This window comes from Ipomoea nil, unplaced genomic scaffold (assembly GCF_001879475.1).
Source record: "Ipomoea nil cultivar Tokyo-kokei standard unplaced genomic scaffold, Asagao_1.1 scaffold1026, whole genome shotgun sequence".
Taxonomy (NCBI): Eukaryota; Viridiplantae; Streptophyta; class Magnoliopsida; order Solanales; family Convolvulaceae; genus Ipomoea; species Ipomoea nil.
Genome location: NW_017617454.1, coordinates 978,543 through 997,782, shown reverse-complemented (window position 1 = coordinate 997,782; position 19,240 = coordinate 978,543). Strand labels below are relative to the sequence as shown.

At 41.6% G+C, this 19,240-nt stretch overlaps 2 protein-coding genes across 3 annotated transcripts; one reads left to right on the top strand and one right to left on the bottom strand.

Moving 5' to 3' along the window:
* Positions 1–703: 703 nt before the first annotated feature.
* Positions 704–3,511, bottom strand: LOC109180405 (cyclic dof factor 2). Of its 2 annotated transcripts, XM_019329952.1 has the most exons (3): positions 2,798–3,511; positions 1,017–2,301; positions 704–984 (listed from the first exon to the last, which is right to left on the bottom strand). In XM_019329952.1, the coding sequence occupies exons 1-2, from the start codon at positions 3,020–3,022 to the stop codon at positions 1,045–1,047; spliced, it is 1,482 nt and encodes a 493-aa protein (XP_019185497.1). In that variant the 5' UTR covers positions 3,023–3,511; the 3' UTR covers positions 704–984; positions 1,017–1,044. The 2 variants fall into 2 exon arrangements, with proteins under 2 accessions (XP_019185497.1, XP_019185496.1); XM_019329951.1 differs by having other exon boundaries at positions 704–2,301.
* A 10,177-nt stretch (positions 3,512–13,688) lies between these two features.
* On the top strand, positions 13,689–16,564 carry LOC109180221. The gene is made up of 3 exons (XM_019329709.1): positions 13,689–14,612; positions 14,738–15,687; positions 15,775–16,564. Exons 1-3 carry the CDS (start codon positions 13,689–13,691, stop codon positions 16,562–16,564), a joined length of 2,664 nt encoding a protein of 887 aa, XP_019185254.1.
* Positions 16,565–19,240: the final 2,676 nt, after the last annotated feature.

The window sequence follows — 19,240 nt, the reverse complement described above, 5'->3', positions numbered from 1 at the left end:
TCGGATCGAGTGTAGATAAATTTTTAACACCCGATATCCGAACCGAATTTATATTCGGATATACCAAAATTTAAAATATCCGAACCGATAACTATTTGGATTCACCCAAAATTTAAAATTCGATTCAAGTTTCGGGTGATGGTTCGGATAATCCGAATTACGTCCACCCCTACTTAAGACAAAACATACATATTAAGAAAAAAAATAAAAAGCATCAATCAATACACTAGTTTTGCGTTGTATAAAACTATAAATACACGTGTAATGAGTTGTATCGAATACTGTTACTAACAGTATCTAGTACAATCCGCTTACTAGGTACAACATAGTATCAATATTATTCGATTCTAGTACAATCCGCTTACCAGATTCAACATAACATCAATGTTGTTCGATACGTTAGTTTTCATCAAAATCAACATGCATAGAATACTATACAAGAGTTCCCATAACCTTGATCCTTTTATTATCATCAAAGACATCAAACTCTGTTTGCTTGCACCTCAGCTTCACCAACCTCTCCAAAGAGCCCAGAAACATATGAAAATCTCAGGATGCCAAAAACATGTTCATCTTTCAATCCAGGTTGCTTCAATTCACTCGAATTCTGGTAATGAAGAAGACGAATATATAGAAGAACAGTGTTGAACATGGCAAGTAAGCTTCACAGATGAAGAAGCACAATAATGAAGTGAGAATAAGATTGTAAAGAAAAAGACCTTTTAATCATCTCCAAACTACTTTCAGTGTTGGTGATTTCGGTACACAAAAGCACTCAAGCTCTCACTATATCGAATACAGATATATACATCGACTAGACAGTAAGAAGCTAGCAAGCCACCTACCTACCAAAAAGCACCTTCTTTCTCGACAGCAAAATAAATATAGAATAAGAAATAGAACTGTGAAAACAAAATTAACAGCAGATTTGTCTGATCTCGAGAAGAATTACGGGCATCCACTTCTAAGATTGTTAATCGGCTGAACAATTCTTGGGAGGAATTGCTACCAAAATTAACAATTATGGCCCTCCCGATTACCTGCTTATGAGTTCTCGTGGAAGTTTAGTGACCTGGATAGTGCGGCTGGATTGGCTTGTAATACAGTCGAGTTTTCTGAAGCGTCAGTCTTCTCGTCGTCTTTTGACTGAAAGGCCTTGAAAAGGCCACTCCCGACTGAATCAGCTTTGTCGTTTTTTATTCCCAAAGTTGCCCAGATGGAACTTTTTGCAGCATCTTCGGGGTCATCAATTCGCAGGGTTTTAGGAACCCACAGGCACTTCTCGGGATTACTTTCCTTTTTGGGATCTTCTTCCTCGCTGTTGACCGGTTTCAGCATGTTTTCGTCCCGCGAATGCTTGCCCAAAGTTGGAGAATTAGGACCCGAAGTTGATGGCATAGAAAAGCCAGGCGGGCTAACCCAAGGGACGCTCCAAGAACCCGGTACAGCACAACCCCAATAAGCGGGGGCAGGGTAAACTGGCATAGGAAAGCCGGGAGGGCAGTAACCGGGTGGAGGGGCACCCGGTATTGCGGAGCTCCACTGAACTGCAGTCAATGGATAAGGCCAAGGAGCACCGGGGAAGCATGGCAACTGAGGAGCAAAGCTCGGGCAGTTCTGTCTCCGCATGTCGGGCACTTCGTTTTTGACACTCTCGTCCTCGGTACTCGCAGCAGTGACCGAGGATCCACTCGAACGATCCTCTCCATGAGAACCTGGAACTCCAAGCTCCTCGAGTTTGTGGAACCCATTTATCGAACCGTTCTGCATCGTTTTCTCAGCGATGTTCAGAACCGAAGCCATGGACTCACAGAGAGGCGTATCAGAGCCAAACGAAAGAAGGGCGCCATTGGGATTGATCGTAGGAAGCTGGATTCCATTCGGAAGGTCTACCCGGGCACTTGGAAAGGGCTCCGAGATGGTCACGTGGCGGTAATGGGAACCCGAATTCTTGTTTTTCCTTCGGCCAGCACCAACAGGTACATTCCTCATCGTCCCACCAGCCGTCCAATACCTCTGGCAGTTCTTGCAGAAGTGGCGGGGCTGGTTAACGTTGTAATTGTTGAAATAACAGAACTTTGTCTCCATGCTATTACAGCGCGGACATGGAAGAATCTTGTCCGGTTTTTTCAGAGCCTTCTCTTGTTCCTCCGCCTCCGACTTTTTCATCGCTCCACAATCTTTATTGGTGGATGGCGTTTTCGATTCATCAGTCTCCATCTCATTAGTCTGATCAGTTAACTCTTCTGCCATCAAAGATTCATCCTCCTTACTCTCATCTAACTTTCCTCCATTTTGATTCTGAGTTCATAACAAAGCAAGCCACAATCAAATCACAAGAACAGATACTAATGAAGATGGGATTGCAAAATTGCAAAATTGCAATTATGGTAATAAAAAAGTTTGCAACTTTCCATTCAAATCCAAGGTAACTATCCAGAATTTCAATTACAGATACCAAATAAATCTTTAAATAACAACCATAACTCAAAATTAAAGCTTTTATATTACCAAAAATTCCAAACTAATTAAATGACATATTTCTCAATCTTTCTGGCTTGCTCATACGGATCAAAGGTCGAAAAGGATTCTGGAAGAGTTTAAGGATTAGTAGTGCTTTTTAAGGAACCTACAGAAACTATAAACCCTAGATAGAAGCTTGAGGTTCCTGGAATGAGTTGAAGAACATGGCACATCCCAACATCAAAGTCAACAGATTTCCAAAACTAAGATCGACCCATTGCAGGAATTCAAGTGCCCTACAATGGGTCGTTCTTAGAACAAGCCAAATCCATACCTTTTGCAGGTGTTCATCTTCTTCTCCGCCCCCGCCGTCCTCAGCCGGGTCATTTCCTGAACAGGAGCCATGTCGAGCTGAGCTGTCGTCATCGCCGGGAGTGTCGAAAGGCGGCGCGGCGGCAGCATCGTCCGGGCAAGAGCCCTCCGTCGGCGCCGGAATTTCCGGCAGCTGGATGGTCTTCCCAAACAGCTTTATCGCCGGGTCTTTACTCGAATCCGACATTCGCGTCCACTTTTCTTCTTCTTTCCAACTTCCAACGTTACAAAATACAAACCTCCGATTCCAAGAAACAAAAAACAAACACTAAATCCTATGGCTTTGGGATTGGGTCTCTCTCTTTCCTTTCTTTCATTCACTCGCTCGCTCGCAGGGAGATCTGACAGGTCGGGTCAGGGTCGGGTTTGAGAGCTCCATCTGTTCGTCCGACACAACGTGATAAAACCCAGAAGTGGGCAACGCCACGTCAGCGTGGAAAAGTGAGCCCAGAGCCACAAGTTGTGTGTGGTCGCAAGATCTTCCCTTTACTCTCTTCCTCTTTCTTGATTCTCTTCTTTACTGCAAAGTGGACGAGTCGCTTTTCGTGACTCAGCAAGAACGCTTTTTTGCCTTTTTTTTCTTTTCTTCTCTCCCCCCAATTCCTCGGCGTTTACTTTACATTTTATCGCCCACCTTTTCCAGAAAGTCGCCACGCTTTTATATTTTTTCTCTTTCTTGCCTGTTTTTATGCCCCTTTTTCTCTTTGCGGTTGTGGATGGAAATGCAAGCTGGGGAAACACACACAAATGCGCGTGGAGCCACCAAAAAACCATTTTTTTTTTGAAAGAAAGTCATAACATTAATTCATCAAGTCCGTAGACAAAGCATTACAAAGGAAAGGTGGCGGAATAGAAAGCCACTCGGAGCAACCAGAACTAGAAACGGCATATCTAGCTATAGCATGAGCTACACCGTTCGTTGATCGCTTTACAAAGGATAAAAACACATGCGAAAAGTCGCACAATACGTTTTTAATATCACTAAGGATTACATGGAAAGAGGATTCTCCTATACTCGATTTGAGACTGTTGACCACTTGAAGAGAATCCGTCTCAACGCTGACTTTATTCAAGTTTAGTTCTTTAATCCAGCTCAGTGCTTCCCTGATCGCAGTAGCTTCAGCTTCCCTGGGTGAGAAAACACCATCCCATTGAATTCCTCTAGCTGCTACAAAAGTGCCGTGTTCGTCTCTGATGACGCACCCAAAGCCCATCTTGCCGTTGATTGAGTCTATCGCTGCATCGACATTTAGTTTGTGAAAACCTTCCTGTGGTTTTGACCATTTAGGTTGCACAGTAGTCGACTCCTCATTAACTGGTAAGGATGGTAAGGCTGCTTCTCTCCAATCCTGCAGATACTTCGAAGCTTTAAAGACAATGGTCTCTGCACTTTGAATCCTCTTGTTGTTCCAGATCTTGTCGTTTCTTTGCCTCCAAATTTCCCAGCAACACACGATCACTGTGCATAATTGATCCCTAGGCAAAGATGATGATAGAAAGATGAACCATTCCTGGACAGATGAGAAATGAGCAGAGTTCGGTTGGCACCCAAGAATACTCCAGCATTGTCGAGCATGAATACAATCCACAAACAAATGCCATGCAGATTCCGTCTCTTGGTCACATAAAAGGCAGCACTCTCCACAATTAACTCTCTTGGATATTAGAAGATCCTTGGTTGGTAGACAGTTAGTGCATAACTGCCAAATGAAGATTTTAATTTTGGGTGGAATTTTGAGAGTCCAAATAAGAGTCCACTTCATTCTATCTTCTGCCCTTAATTCACCATTCAAAACTTTGTAGCAGCTTCTCACAGTAAAAACCCCATCATCATTCGGATTCCAGATTAGCTTGTCCTCTGTCTGGTGTTTTCCCAGCGGAATTTTTTGAATAAGATCTGCATCTCTTGTATCAAAGATCTCTCTAATAGTTTCCATGTCCCAGTAGCAACTATCAGAGGTTTTTAGGACGTCCACAGTTGCATTGTCCAGAAAAGGGTACGGGAAAGAAACAATCTGTGGATTATCGGTATCAGGCAGCCAATTGTCACCCCAAATCTTGATCTGATCTCCTTTACCCACTCTCCACCTGCTGTGTTTTCTGAGGACCTCCTGAGTTTCTAATAAACTACTCCAAATATAGGATTGGTTAGAACATTTTTTTGCGTCAAGAAAAGTTGAAGTGGGGTAGTATCTAGCACTGTAAATCTTTGCCACTAGAGAATTAGGATACTTGATTAGCCTCCAAGCTTGCTTGCATAACATGGCAATGTTGAAGTCTCTAAGATTTCGAAAACCAAGTCCCCCCCAGTTCTTATGGACACACAGCTTGTTCCAATTTTTCCAATGAATTCCCTTACTCTCAATACCACCCCCTTTCCACCAATAGCCATTCATTATAACTTCCACCTCCTTAATAAGATCCTTTGGCAGTAAGAACACCCCCATAGCATAAGAAGGAATGGATTGGATGACACTTTTAAGGAGGATTTCTCTTCCGGCTCTAGAAATGAATCTTTGGTTCCATCCCTGTATACGGCTGATTATCCTTGACTTAATGAAACCAAAAATCTGTTTTTTGTTCCTTCCAACCAGCATGGGCAAACCCAAGTAATTCCCACTACCTCCCTCACACCTAACTCCCAGAATGTCTCCTACTCTTCGTCTCATAGACTCATCAACGTTCCTGCTGAAACAGAGTGAAGATTTATCGAAATTGATTGATTGTCCAGAAGTTGAGGAGTAGCTGGCCAGCAACTGCTTCAAATTAGAGGATTCTGTAAGATTAGCCTTGAAGAAAATGTAGCTGTCATCGGCGAAAAGCAAATGAGACACTGCAGGGGCTGATCTGGCTACTGATATACCATGAAGTTTACCAGCATTCTCATAACTTTTAATCAAAGCACTAAAGCCCTCCGCAACAATGAGAAATAAGTAAGGTGACAAAGGGTCACCTTGTCTGAGACCTCTACTGGGAATGATAGGACCAATCTCATTATTGTCCTTCAGAACATAATACACAACAGTAGATACACAATACATAATCATGTCCACCCAACGGTTATTGAAACCCATTTTCAACATGATAGATTTAAGCAAAGGCCATTCAACTCTATCATAAGCCTTGCTCATGTCGAGTTTGAGTGCACCGTACCCCTCCCGACCTTGGGTTTTCCTTTTCAGATAATGCTGCATCTCATAGGCCACCATTATGTTATCCGTAATCAATCTCCCGGGGACAAACGCACTTTGATTATCAGAAATCAAACCCCCCAGAATAGGTTTTAGCCTATTAGCCATCGTCTTTGTGACAATTTTGTATGCGACCGTGCAGAGAGCAATCGGTCTGAGGTCTGCCATTTTTTCAGGAGTAGCCTTTTTGGGGATAAGAACAATATGGGTTTGATTTAGTCCCTTTTGGAACTTGCCTGTCCTAAGGAACTCATTACAAAGAGAGGTCAAGCTATCCCCAACAATATCCCAGTAACTTTGAAAAAAGCCGGGGTTTAAGCCATCAATACCTGGGCTCTTGTCCGGATGCATCCCGAAGGCCGCAGTTCTGACCTCCTCTCTGGTGAAGGCTCTCATAAGGGCCTCATTCTGCGAAGCTGATACCCCCTTGCGAATCTCTTGGAGAACAGGAATTTGATCACCGCTTGAGGCAGTGAAGATTTTTAGAAAATAATCCTTGATCAGATTCTGAATTTCCTTCTCTTCCTGAGTCCAGTTCCCAGCTTCGTCCCGGAGCCTCTTTATAGAATTGTTCCTCTTGCGCTTACTAACAGAGTTGTGGAAGAACTTTGAATTACAGTCACCATCCTTGAGCCAAAATACTTTAGCTCGTTGTTTCCAGTACATATTTTGTTGATTAAGAAGATGGAGCAAAGATTTCTGAATAGCAGCGAATTCCTCAATACCACGAACATCCTCTCTATCGCGGAGAAACTGAAGTCTGGACTTGCATGCATCAATTCGAGGTTGGAAGTTTTTGTGATAATTCTTCCCCCAGTTCCAAATGGCTTCACCGCACATATCAAATCTAGTACACAGTTCAAGACCCACAGAAGAGTCCCAGCTATAGTTGATAATTTCCCTGCATCTAGCCTCTTTAACCCAGCAATTTTCGAATCTAAACCGTCTTCTCCTACGCTGTCGGACCGAGGGGATAGGCCATATAGCAATAGGTAAGTGATCGCTCTGTAAAGCTTCAAAAGAGGTTGCCTTCGCTTCCTCAAACTGCTCGGCCCACGAGTCACTTACAAGGATTCGGTCTAGTTTCTCGCGGATCCAATCTCTAGTCCCTCTTCCTTTCTCCCAGGTGAACTGATACCCACTAAATTCAAAGTTACTCAATCCACTTTGTTCCACTGCTTCTTTGAATCCCTTAAGCAACCATTGAGGTTGGGGTCTTCCGCCTAATTTCTCACTTGGCTTGAGGATGTCATTGAAGTCCCCCATGACTATCCATGGTTTATTTCCTTGGGTAGCCAATCTTCGAAGAAGATTCCAAGATAGGTGGTGATTTTGCCTTTCCGAATGTCCGTAGAACCCTGTAAAACGCCAAACTTGCTGGGAGTTGTCCATACGGACAAGAGAGTCTATATGATTCGAAGAGAAGGTAGATATATTTAGTTCAATATCTCTTTTCCATAACAGGGCCAGACCCCCACTTTGACCCACAGCATCCACTGATAACAGCCCATCAAAGCCCAACTTAATTCTGATACTCTCCATTCTATGCGTAACAAGTTTTGTTTCCATTAAAAATAAAATAACTGGCTTCTTGGAGTGGACAATGTCCACAAGAACTTGAACCGTCGCTGGGTTGCCAAGCCCCCGACAGTTCCAAGCAATAAGACTCATTGAGATAGGCGGGCCTGAGAACCAGGTCCCGCCTCCAGCAAGTTTTTTGGCCCACTAAACGACTCATCTTCATGCTCCATCTCCATGATTTGGGTTCCATCTTGTTCAGCACTGTCTCTTTTTTTTCTTTTTGGATCACGGACCAACACTTCATTTAAAGGTAAGCCCAGCCCAATAACGTTCGGGTTAGGAATAACCCAGTCCAACTCTTGGACCGTTTGGCGTGGATATTGAAGAAAAGAGAATTGACTGCTAGGATGCAAAGAGTCATTTACCATTAAATGAGTCTGGACCCCCTCAGCATTCAGAATGGCTTTTCCAGCTGTCTCTCGATCAGAGTTGCTACCATTAATGCCATCAGTAGCATTAATCAGCGTGTTGAGAGATGTTTCCTTAACCTGAACATCCATTTGTCCTACCGCTTCTGAACCGTTAAAGGTGTTCTGATTGCATTCCGTATTCGGCATTCTCCTTGGTGGGGTGGACAGAAGCCAACGCTCCCCCGTTAACGGTCGAGATCTCCGGCCAGCAGCACGTAACTCCGGCCCATAGGGACGTTCCGATGGGGCTGGGTGCGACTCAAAGAGTTTCTGGCATTGACGATCTCCATGCCCGATCATTCCGCATAGGAAGCAGAAGGTTGGGAGCCTCTCATATTTGAACTCGACCCATCTGGCCTCTCCTCTGGGAGGTTTGACCTTCATCTTCCTCTTCAGAGGACGGGTGATATCCAGGCTCACTCTTATGCGGATAAACGCCTTCCAAGTTCCATCAAACTGAACAACATCAGCCTTCTTGAAGTTGCCCAGGAATGCTCCGATGGTTTGGGCTGTGCGCTCACTCTGCAGACTCAATGGTATATTGAACGCCTGGACCCAAAAATCTGCTCGATTCAGCTTAGCATCAAAGGGAGATTCATAATCTGACAGTTGTTCAAGGACTAGGAGACACTGCTCAAATGACCACGGGCCACCTTCCATAACGTGAGCCATATCCAGTTCGTGGAAGAAATGGAATAGGAACAAGTTGGTTGTGACCTCCTTAACGATCATACCTCTGCATGGTCTCCAAACAGTGGCCATTGTGTCTTTGAGGAAGTTGAATTTCACAGGCCGCTCAGTAAGAAGTTTCCCCACAAGAGTAAAGGGAGTCTCAACTTTCGTATCAGCTTGAGGATCTTCCTCCAAGTTCACCAAGAAATCTTCATCATCATGAATGGACATAGAAGCGTAAGCTTCATCAATGTTAGAGGGATCATAACTGCTTGAGGCCATGGGGGACGCAAGGTGAAAACAGATTCGAGAAACAGGAAGCACAACTAGAGAATGAGGCTCAAAGGATACTAGTAAGAGACAAATGTGAGGAACTGCACTACAAAAAGGAGGCTTACACTTAACTCTGAGGAGTTAATGCAAAAGGGGAAGGGTAGGTAGAAGAAGTTAATGAAACAGTAATATATTTTGTTGGAGGGTTTGCATGAAAAAACTGTGTAAAAGCTGAAAAGGGGGTAATAATGATTCGCTGCTGAGTAAGAAGCTAAGGAGAAAAAAAAACATAAAGCTTGTCACCATGAACAAGAAGGAAAGAAACTTGTCACCATGGGAATGTGGATAAAGATGAAGAAACAAGTCACTTGACTCCCCACCCTGGCCCCACACTCCGACCCAACAGAGCATGTGAGAGGATGTAAATCACGGTAATTCAATGGTTCAGCAGACTGGGTCAATGTCAGTGCACACAAGGAATTTGCCCACTTTAAACATAATTTTCACATTATGGCCGAACTTTGGTCTCTTCTCTCAAATACTGTTCACTAAACCATTGAGCTAAACTTGTACTGATTCCCCTTTCATTCCTACTTATATACTCTATGCATAAAGAATTTTCATCGTATCTGATCAATTTCATAAACTTTGTGTCTCGGTACTTAAATTCTTAATTTTTGTTTGGTTTTATTGTATTTTATTTAATATTTTATTGGTTATTGTGTTTAGACATTGCTGGATTAATTGCGCTTTATATGTCTTTAACATAACAACGAATGGTCGAATCAGCAATTTAATTCGAAGAGTGAGTTACTAGTACATATAACGATGTATCAAAGTGTGATTTAAAGGTCTCAGGTGACTAGTTGTGTAATCTAATCACATGTGGTTTTGGCGTATTCTAAATTCTCATACAATTTCTATAAATTCAATTTTTTCGCATTAATGACAATAGTATGTATACAAGTTTAAAAAAATTATACAATATTGATCAGGATTTATGTCTTTTGTCATTACTATTACTATGAAAGAGAAAAATTGTTGTAGAACCTAATATGTATATCTCAAATAGTAGACATTGGTCTACCGAACATTAAAAGAAAAAAAAAAAAAAAAAACTGATATTGATAAACATATGAGAAATTTTATAAAAACGCAATTAACGATTCTAAAAAGAAGTTATGTAGCTAGATTTGTTAGCATTCTGTGTGCTGCAATTGGTAGTTTGGTACATAGAATCTTCCACACAAAAAAATATATATTATATGATTATTTATTATGGGACCGATTATTTTTATATATATGGTTGATCTAACCCATTTTGAGCCACACATTTATATGGTATGTTGTGACATTATAGTTGGTAGTTAATGTTGGACAACTCTTATGGCTCTCATTAATCTTCATATTCTGTCATTTGTGGTCATCATTGCATTAGCCTATACGCCGATTTACGTCCATGCTATCACAGATACATGGGAATAATAATAATAATAATAATAAGGGTATATATACATACATAAGTTTGTTTATCATATTATAATATTTTCCTAACTAGATTCACGATACAAAATTTTTTCAATACACACTTTAAAATAATAGTTACAAATTTTTATCGTTAAAATACTCTTTTATTATTTTATTTTGTTTGTGCCGCAACAAATCTGCATACCTACGGACATAAGCTGATGACCTCAACCATAACTGTCTGTGAACATACTTTGAAACTACCAAACATATCACAAACCTCTGACATTAAAATTATCGAATTTACCATTTGTATCAACTTCCAAGTCTAATAATGTGCATACTAGGAAAATGGAGTTTTTATATACCTTAATTATAATAGTTATTAGTATTTGTCATTTTGTCTCATTACAATTCTTTTAATTGATGAAATTTTCAAAATTTAATTAAAAAATGTTAGTTTGTAGTCAACCAAATCCCTAGTGTGTAGGTAGGGCAGTAGGGGTGTAAAGAGGATCGAAACCCATGGACTAACCTTAAACCGCTCAATGTGGGATGTGTTAATTCTAAAACTTTGAACCTGCTTGCGAGCTTAGTGGGCTATTACACAATTATGAAGTTTATTCAATGAACATTAACATATAATGATTGCGATTTTTTTTTTTGTTCACAAAAAAAGTATATTGATGGATATATTATAAATAGGTCCGGAGCAAACCAACTCAATGATCAGAGCGCGGCAACTACTACAAAAATATATAAATTAATTCTATCATATATAAATATAAATATAATTGAAATTATGGAAGTTGGACGCACGTGGTAAAGTACGTGCTACAAAAAAGTATGAACAAATTCCTTTAAAAATACATTAAGTAAATAATACTCCGTAATTAATAATTAAAAATCCATTCATCCATTTTTAGATGTACACGTATCATCCTTTGTACACGTTTGCAGCAGCTGCTAAAACGAACTTTATTTTCTTTGGAATTTTTATATTACAAAAAAAAAGAAAGAAAGTACGAACCAAAACGGGTACGCCGTGAATTGTTTTTTTTTTTTTTTTTAAAAATTTAAATCATAAGAACTTCCATTAACTTGAATATGATATTAACACATTACAAATGATAAGTGGAGAGTTAAAGAACCACTTCGAGAAATCATGAAAAAATTAAATTGTCTAGCAAGTATATGAGGTGTCTGGTTCGTTGATCTTTTGGTAAACGAAAGAAACACATTACAAAAATCATGCAATAAGTGTTTAATATCCTCAACAATTAAATGAAAAGAAGATGCTCCGCTTTTGGATTTCAGACATTGAACAACTTGAAGGGAATCAGATTCCACCTGCACATTATCTATATCGTGCGACTTGAGCCAACTTAGCGCTTCCCGAAGGGCGACTGCTTCGGCTTCCCTGGGGCTGAAAATACCCTTCCACTGAACTCTTCTCGCTGCAATGAAGTTGCCTTCTTCATCACTTATCACACTGCCAAGACCCATTGCTGCTTCATTCTTATTTAGAGCTGCATCAACATTCATTTTGAGCATTCCCATCTGAGGTCTTATGAATTGGGCTTAGAGCATTCATAATAGTTGAGATATTTCGTGATTTTTAGGAGTTTTTATAAGTGTGATTAGGAAAGAGAATATAAAGGGAGAAAAAAATAAAACTGATTAAAAAAAAAAGCAGTTATGCATGCTGACAGCGCGTGCAGCTGGCCGCAATGTGAAGCCCACGCGAAGAATTTGCGAAAGAAAGAATCTTGTCAGTGGGTCCCACGATCTAAAATAACTCATTCCTTGCAGAGTAACTTTTTCTCTCTCTCCACCACCTCATCCATTATTGTACCAAAAACTCCTCAATATGTTCTGATATTGATGCTCTTAATATGGGCCATGTGGGCCTTTTAGAAATCCACGCAACAATATGCCATGGGCCCGGTCCACTTGCAAGGTGGATTCGGGTCAAAATACACAATTTATATATTGAATGTTCACAATTTACATACTGAATATTCACAATTTGAATTGCGAGCATTAGTAATTTAGTATGTAAATTATGAACATTTAGCATATCAAATTATAAATATTCAATATATAAATTGTAAACGTTCAATATATAAATTGTGTATCCCTATTTTTTATTCAAATTTACCTTATAAGGTGGACTCGAGTTATCGCAAATTATTTTGGACTCACTTGGGTAATCGCAAATTATTTTGTGGATTCGAACTTACCTCAAGTTGGGCTAACATTTGTTTGGACTAGAGAAATCTCAGCCCAACCTAATAAAAATAAACTAAATAAGCCCAACTTATTAAATTGAACCCGTTTTGACAATTCCTATCAAAACATATTTTTGAATAGGTTTGTAGTCAATCTAAATGAACCATGTACTATGTAGGCCACTTGTGTTTCCAAATCGCAGGTTTATTGGAATCTATTAAACGTTGTTAATACGGCAAATTTTTCTTTCTATTCAAGTGTGTGAATATTATTAATATATTAAAAATACATTGTTTGATAATATATAAAATAATGTATTTTCAACACTCAAATAATATATTTTATATACATAAATAATTTACATCTTATTAATGATTCATACACCTGCGTGGACTATAGCTCATAAAGTAATAATTATTGTTAACACTTAACAATACTAAATCATAGACCAATTTAAATTTAGAGTCATGCAATTATTTCCTCTCTAGATTCTCTCTAGGGTTTTCGCAGACCTACTAGGGTTTTCCTAGGTTTTCAGACAATTTTGTTCGTATTCTTCCTGAAAGATGGCCGACGATATTGATATGGATGGTGTGGTCAATCAACGTGATGCGAGGTTGGCCGAGGCGGAGGAAACGCGTGGAAGAGAATTGCCGAAGGAAGTGAATTTGCCAAGGCCGACGGAGGGCATGCAGGAGACACGTAGAGCTGTTGGTTGGGGGCAAGTGGGGAGGGAATTGGGGGTGGATGTGGGGCTACAACCGACACATATATTACCGGAAGGTGGGGGAAGGGGGGAACGTGGCGGAGGGATGAGGCAAGAGGTAGTTAAGTTGGCAGGGAGGTTTGGCGGTGGTTGCGTGGGCGAGTTGGTGGGAGATGACGTGGGAAGTAGGGGTGATGTGGGCAATTTGGGAAGAGGGGGGAATAGGGACAATACGGAGCAGCGTGGGAGGGGGGCTGGGAGGTGTACACGGCAGCAGGGGGTAGGGGGGTTGTGGCGGAGTTGACGGATAGATGGGCGGAGATGGCTTTGATGGAGGAGGAAGGGGCGGTGTTTATGCCGGAAGGTGGGGATGGGGTAGTAGAGGGTGATGGGGATGAGGAGGAAGAGACTTGGAGGATTGTTGGGCGGTTTTTGACACAGAAGATGGTAAAATTGGACTTTATGAGGCAGGTTCTGGCATCTGTGTGGCAGCCGGTACGTGGAGTACAGGTAACGGAGATTCAAAGGGGTTTATTCTTGTTTGTGTTTTTCCATAAGACGGATGTGGAATATGTGCTGAATGGAGGACCCTGGGCCTTTGAGAATAATGCTTTGGTGTGTCGGGAGGTGTTAGATGGGGTGAATCCTGTGGATGTGGAGCTGGATATGATTGACATGTGGGTACAGTTGCATGACATGCCAAAGGGATACACGTCGCATGCAATTCTGGAGCAGGCAGGAAATTTTTTGGGCTCTTTTGTTAAACATGATGACCGGTTTGAGGGGGCGCCATGGCTAACGTTTCACCGTATTAGGGTGTCAATTTCGGTTGATAGGCCGCTTAGGAGGAGGATGAGGTTGATGAAGAGAGATGGGACTACAGCATGGGTAAATTTTAGATATGAACGGTTGCATAAGTTTTGCTATTTTTGTGGCTGTATGGGTCACTTGCATACGTTCTGCATACACGCTAGGGAGGCTGGAATTCCGGTCGAGAGGTACCTGTACGGTCCGGATTTGCGAGCTGGTGGATCCCGGAGCGCTCCTAGAGCGGTTGGGGATAGCTGGCTTGTTCCGGTAGGCGGGAAACCACGACCACTGGGAGTCAAGCCACGTGTGGTGGATGGGGGACAGGGAAGCGGGGGTGTCACACCCACAAGTATGTCTGAGGATGAGGTGGTGGTGGCTACGGCAAAGCGTCGTAGGCATGGAACGGAGGGGGGAGAGGATGATGGAAACGATGAGGTACCAATCGCAGCTGTTTCAAAAAACTTGTCCATGGCGGGAGCTGGTGTCCAGCCCCGCCCATCATCATGAGTACTCTGAGCTGGAACTGTCGTGGCTTGGGCAATCCACGCACAGTTCGACAGATTGTGGGCCTTGCGTCCAGTAAGAAGCCTGATTTTGTGTTCTTGATGGAGACCAAGGTACCACGGATACATGCAGAACGGATCCGGGTTACGCTTGGTTATGAAGGTTTGTTTTATGTTGATAACGATGCTTTGAGTGGTGGAATGACGCTTTTATGGAAAAAGAATAATACGGTGAGGCTGTTAAGCTACTCACAGAGTCATATTGATGTGGAGGTAAGCTTGTTTAATAAGATATGGCGCATGACATGCATTTATGGTATCCCCGAACGTAGCAGGCGGGAGGAGACATGGGATTTACTTGGTACTCTCAAGACTAGATCCTTGTTGCCCTGGGTGGTGATAGGGGATTTTAATAATCTACTATACCAGCATGAGAAGAAGGGGGGAAATCCGTATCCTAATAGTTTGTTAAGGGGTTTCGGAGATGCTGTGGATGACTGTGGTTTGGTGCAAATGCCAATGAGGGGCCATCAGTATACGTGGCAGAAGGGAAAGGGAACGCCGAATTGGATAGAGGAAAGATTGGACAAGGCATTAATAACGAATGATTGGGGTCTACTTAATGAGAATGCATGCCTGGAGAATATTCGAACCCGGGCCTCGGATCATTCGATCCTATTCCTCAGTATTAATGCGTTTTGCATGCCGAGGAGAAGGGGGTCGCGGAAGTTCAGATTTGAAATGGCTTGGCTATTAGATGAGGGGTGCAAGGAAGTAGTACAAACGGCCTGGCAAGAAGGGAGAACGGAGGGATTGCTGCATTGCCAGCAGTTGTGTGGAGAAAAGTTGATGCAGTGGGGTGGAGATCAGTTTCATAGATTCGGAAAACGAATTAACCACCTGCAGCGGAGACAAGATGCCATACGGAATAGACAAGATATGGTAGCGTTAGTTGAGTACCAACAGATTGAGAATACCATGAGACGAGTAGAGGCCCAGGAGGATGTGTTTTGGAGGCAGCGGGCCAAGCAGCACTGGCTACGCGGGGCTGACGCAAATACTAAATTTTATCACAGGTATGCCTCTGCATGTAGGAAAAAAATTTTTATTTCTACTATTAAATGTGATGCTGGTAACTGGGTGGAGGGGGATTATATGCATGCTGCTATACAGAATTACTTTGAAAATATTTTTGCCTCTAATGGATTGAGTTGTGATGATCCACTGTTTGGAGTCCTAACCCCACGAGTAACGTTAGAGCAAAATATGATGCTAGACCGCCCTTTTGAGACTAATGAGGTTAAAGAGGCTCTTTTTTCAATGTATCCGGATAAGGCACCGGGTCCGGATGGTTTAAACCCGGGTTTCTACCAGCAGTTTTGGGAGATAGTGGGAGGACATGTATCTGGCTTTATAATGAATGCTTTGAATTCCTGTGTATTCCCTGAGGGATTGAATGATACTAACATTGTCTTGGTACCGAAGAAGGAGATGCATGAGATAGTTGCAGATCTAAGGCCGATAGCATTGAGTAATGTCGTTTACAGGATTATGGCCAAAATGATAGCGAATAGAATGAAAACACTGATGGGAGGATTGATATCAGAATCCCAGAGTGCTTTTATCCCGGGAAGGCTAATCACTGACAACATCCTGGTGGCAGCAGAGGTGGGGCATTATCTGAATAGAAAGCAATGTGGTGTAGTGGGGTGGAGTGCATTGAAGTTAGATATGTCGAATGCCTATGATAGAATGGAGTGGAGCTTTCTAGAAAGGATGCTGACTGTTATGGGTTTTAGTGAGAAGTGGATAAAACTCATTATAATGTGTGTAACGACTGTTAATTATACTGTAATGGTTAATGGTATAGCAGGGGGCATGTAAAACCAACCAGGGGACTCAGGCAGGGAGACCTGCTCTCTCCGTATTTATTTATTATTTGTGCAGAGGCTCTCTCGATAATATTACAGTATGAACAGTTGGCAGGTTCAATACATGGATGCAGAGTTGCAAGGGATCACACCTATTTTTTGCGGATGATAGTCTCCTATTTTTTAAAGCAAATATTCAGGAGGCAGGAGTAATAAGGCACTGCCTTGCAAGGTATGAAAAATTGTCAGGCCAGGTGGTGAATTATAATAAATCTAATATATGTTTTAGCAGAAATACCCAGGAGGCTGACAGGGCACAGGTAGCGAATTGTCTGGGGGTGGTGCAAGCACCCAATTTTGGGAAATATTTGGGTCTACCATCTTTTGTAGGGAGAAATAAGAGAGCTGTTTTTTCGTATGTGGAGGAAAAAATCAGGCAACGAATTGGTTCGTGGAGTAAAAAGTTACTCTCTCAGGCTGGTAAGGAAGTATTATTGGAAAGTGTAGCGCAATCTATGCCTACCTTTTCGATGAGTGTTTTTTTGTTACCTGAGACAGTTTGTCAGTCAATTGAACGAACTATGAATAAATATTGGTGGGGCAGTGGAAGAGAAAGGGGAATACATTGGAAGGCATGAGACAGGTTGTGCATACCAAAAAAGTATGGTGGTATGGGTTTTAAAGAGCCGAGGGCTTTTAACCTAGCAATGTTGGGTAAACAGGCATGGCGATTTTTAACAGACCCAGAAACACTCGTAGCTAAAATCTATAAGGCAAGGTATTACCCCACAACCAGTTTTACAGATGCAACTATTGGTAATTGCCCAAGTTACTGTTGGAGAAGTATAATGGCAGCCCATGCAATGGTAGTCTCAGGGGTGCGAAGGAGGATTGGAAATGGACAGACAACTTTAATATGGGGGCACCCGTGGTAACGGGATAATCCTAGCCCATTGATTCAAACATAAATGCCACATCAATTGAGAGAGGCACGAGTTGCAGGACTAATTGATTTACAAACGCATACCTGGGATCCGCATATTTTGTCAGATTTATTTAATCCTGAGGATGTAGAGCGAATAAATATGATCCCTGTTAGTCCTGAGTATGAGGACTCATGGTATTGGATGAGTGACCCAAAGGGGATATATACAGTCAAAAATGCTTATAGGCATATAGTGGGTGATTATGAGAATAATCCAGCGAATTTTGATAAGTGGGTTGCAATGTGGAAAATAAAAGTCCCCCCTAAATGGAAAACTTTCTTGTGGAGAGCCATATGTGACGTTTTGCCAACAACCCTTAACTTGATATTTAAAAGGGTGGAGGTGGACCCAACTTGCCCTATGTGTGGTTTGGATCATGAAGATGTGTTGCATGCTTTAGTGCTCTGTGAATATTCTAGACTAGTTTGGAATATAACACAATTGCCTATTATTAATATTGTTGCAGACTCGTTTACATCATGGCTAAAAGGGGCTATGGCGGCCCTGACGGATGAACAGACCCGGTTAATGACAGCAGTATTATATTATATTTGGAGAACCCGGAATTCAGCTGTCTGGAAGGGATCAATGATGCGGCCTACCCAATTGGTCAGAGCAGCCACCGTAGCACTGCAGGCGTACGGCGTTGCCCATGTCCGCCGAACCGAGCCGGCACTGGCGACGGACCACTTGAACGATCTAGGGGAGGGTGGCCTACGATGTTATGTGGACGCAGGTTTCCGGCACGACACGGGCGAGGCTACTTACGGCATGATTATTATAGCACCAGATGGCTCGTTTGTGGCAGCAAGGAATGGCAAGTTACCAATTTGTTTTTCACCACTTATGGCGGAGGCCCAGACATACAAGGAGGCTTTGTCTTGGCTACTTGACCGGGACAACATATCAGTAAGTTTACTCACGGATTGCATGGAATTGGCTGCGATAATCAGGCACCATCACATGCTGATCCATTCGTACGTTGGGGTCACAATTGACCAGTGCAGAACGTTTATGTCGTTGTTTAATCGTATCACTTTGGATTACATCTCTAGGCAGGTTAATTTACATGCGCATACTTTAGCTACGTTAGCATTTACTCAGGATCAAGCTATGTACTGGAATGCTATCCCACCTGACGCTATTTCGGCTTTGATTCATTAATACAATCGCAAGATTGACCTTCAAAAAAAAAATCATAGACCAATTGTGGCATACAATTATGTGTCCGGCATCAAATCTCATTACTCGCTAATCAAATTTATTTTGCCTAAAATTAATAAAATTATATAGTTATAAATTTTTTGAAAGGAATAAAGTTATAAATTGATTCATAATATAAGTGAATTACTGGTCATCTTAATTTCAGACGGTTTACGTATAATTTAGTAATCGTTTTACCGTGCATCAGAGCACACATAGTAATGTGCACTCGCGTTTTCCAAAACGACGTCGTTTTGGTAAGTTCTGTATTTTCAGGTATAAAATTATGTGCATTCTATTATATAATTATGTATATTCAAAACATGGGAACATTTATAAAATTTTGTATTTTCAGGTATAAAATTTCGTATTTTTAGGTATAAAATTATGTGCATTCTATTATATAATTCTGTACATTCAAAACATGAGAATTTTCAGTTATAAAATTATGTGTTTTCATGTATAAAATTTTGTGTTTTCAGGTATAAAATTTTGTGTAT

What these genes read in the sequence shown, in the direction of transcription:
- LOC109180405 (XM_019329951.1), bottom strand. Translation starts at nt 3,022, where the DNA reads ATGTCGGATTCGAGTAAAGACCCGGCGATAAAGCTGTTTGGGAAGACC. An exon ending in AAGATGAACACCTGCAAAAG is followed by an intron (nt 2,302 to 2,797) that starts GTATGGATTTGG and finishes TTATGAACTCAG; the next exon opens with AATCAAAATGGAGGAAAGTT.
- LOC109180221 (XM_019329709.1), top strand. Translation starts at nt 13,689, where the DNA reads ATGGCTTTGATGGAGGAGGAAGGGGCGGTGTTTATGCCGGAAGGTGGG. An exon ending in AGGATGATGGAAACGATGAG is followed by an intron (nt 14,613 to 14,737) that starts GTACCAATCGCA and finishes ACAGTTCGACAG; the next exon opens with ATTGTGGGCCTTGCGTCCAG. An exon ending in GTAGAGGCCCAGGAGGATGT is followed by an intron (nt 15,688 to 15,774) that starts GTTTTGGAGGCA and finishes CTCTGCATGTAG; the next exon opens with GAAAAAAATTTTTATTTCTA.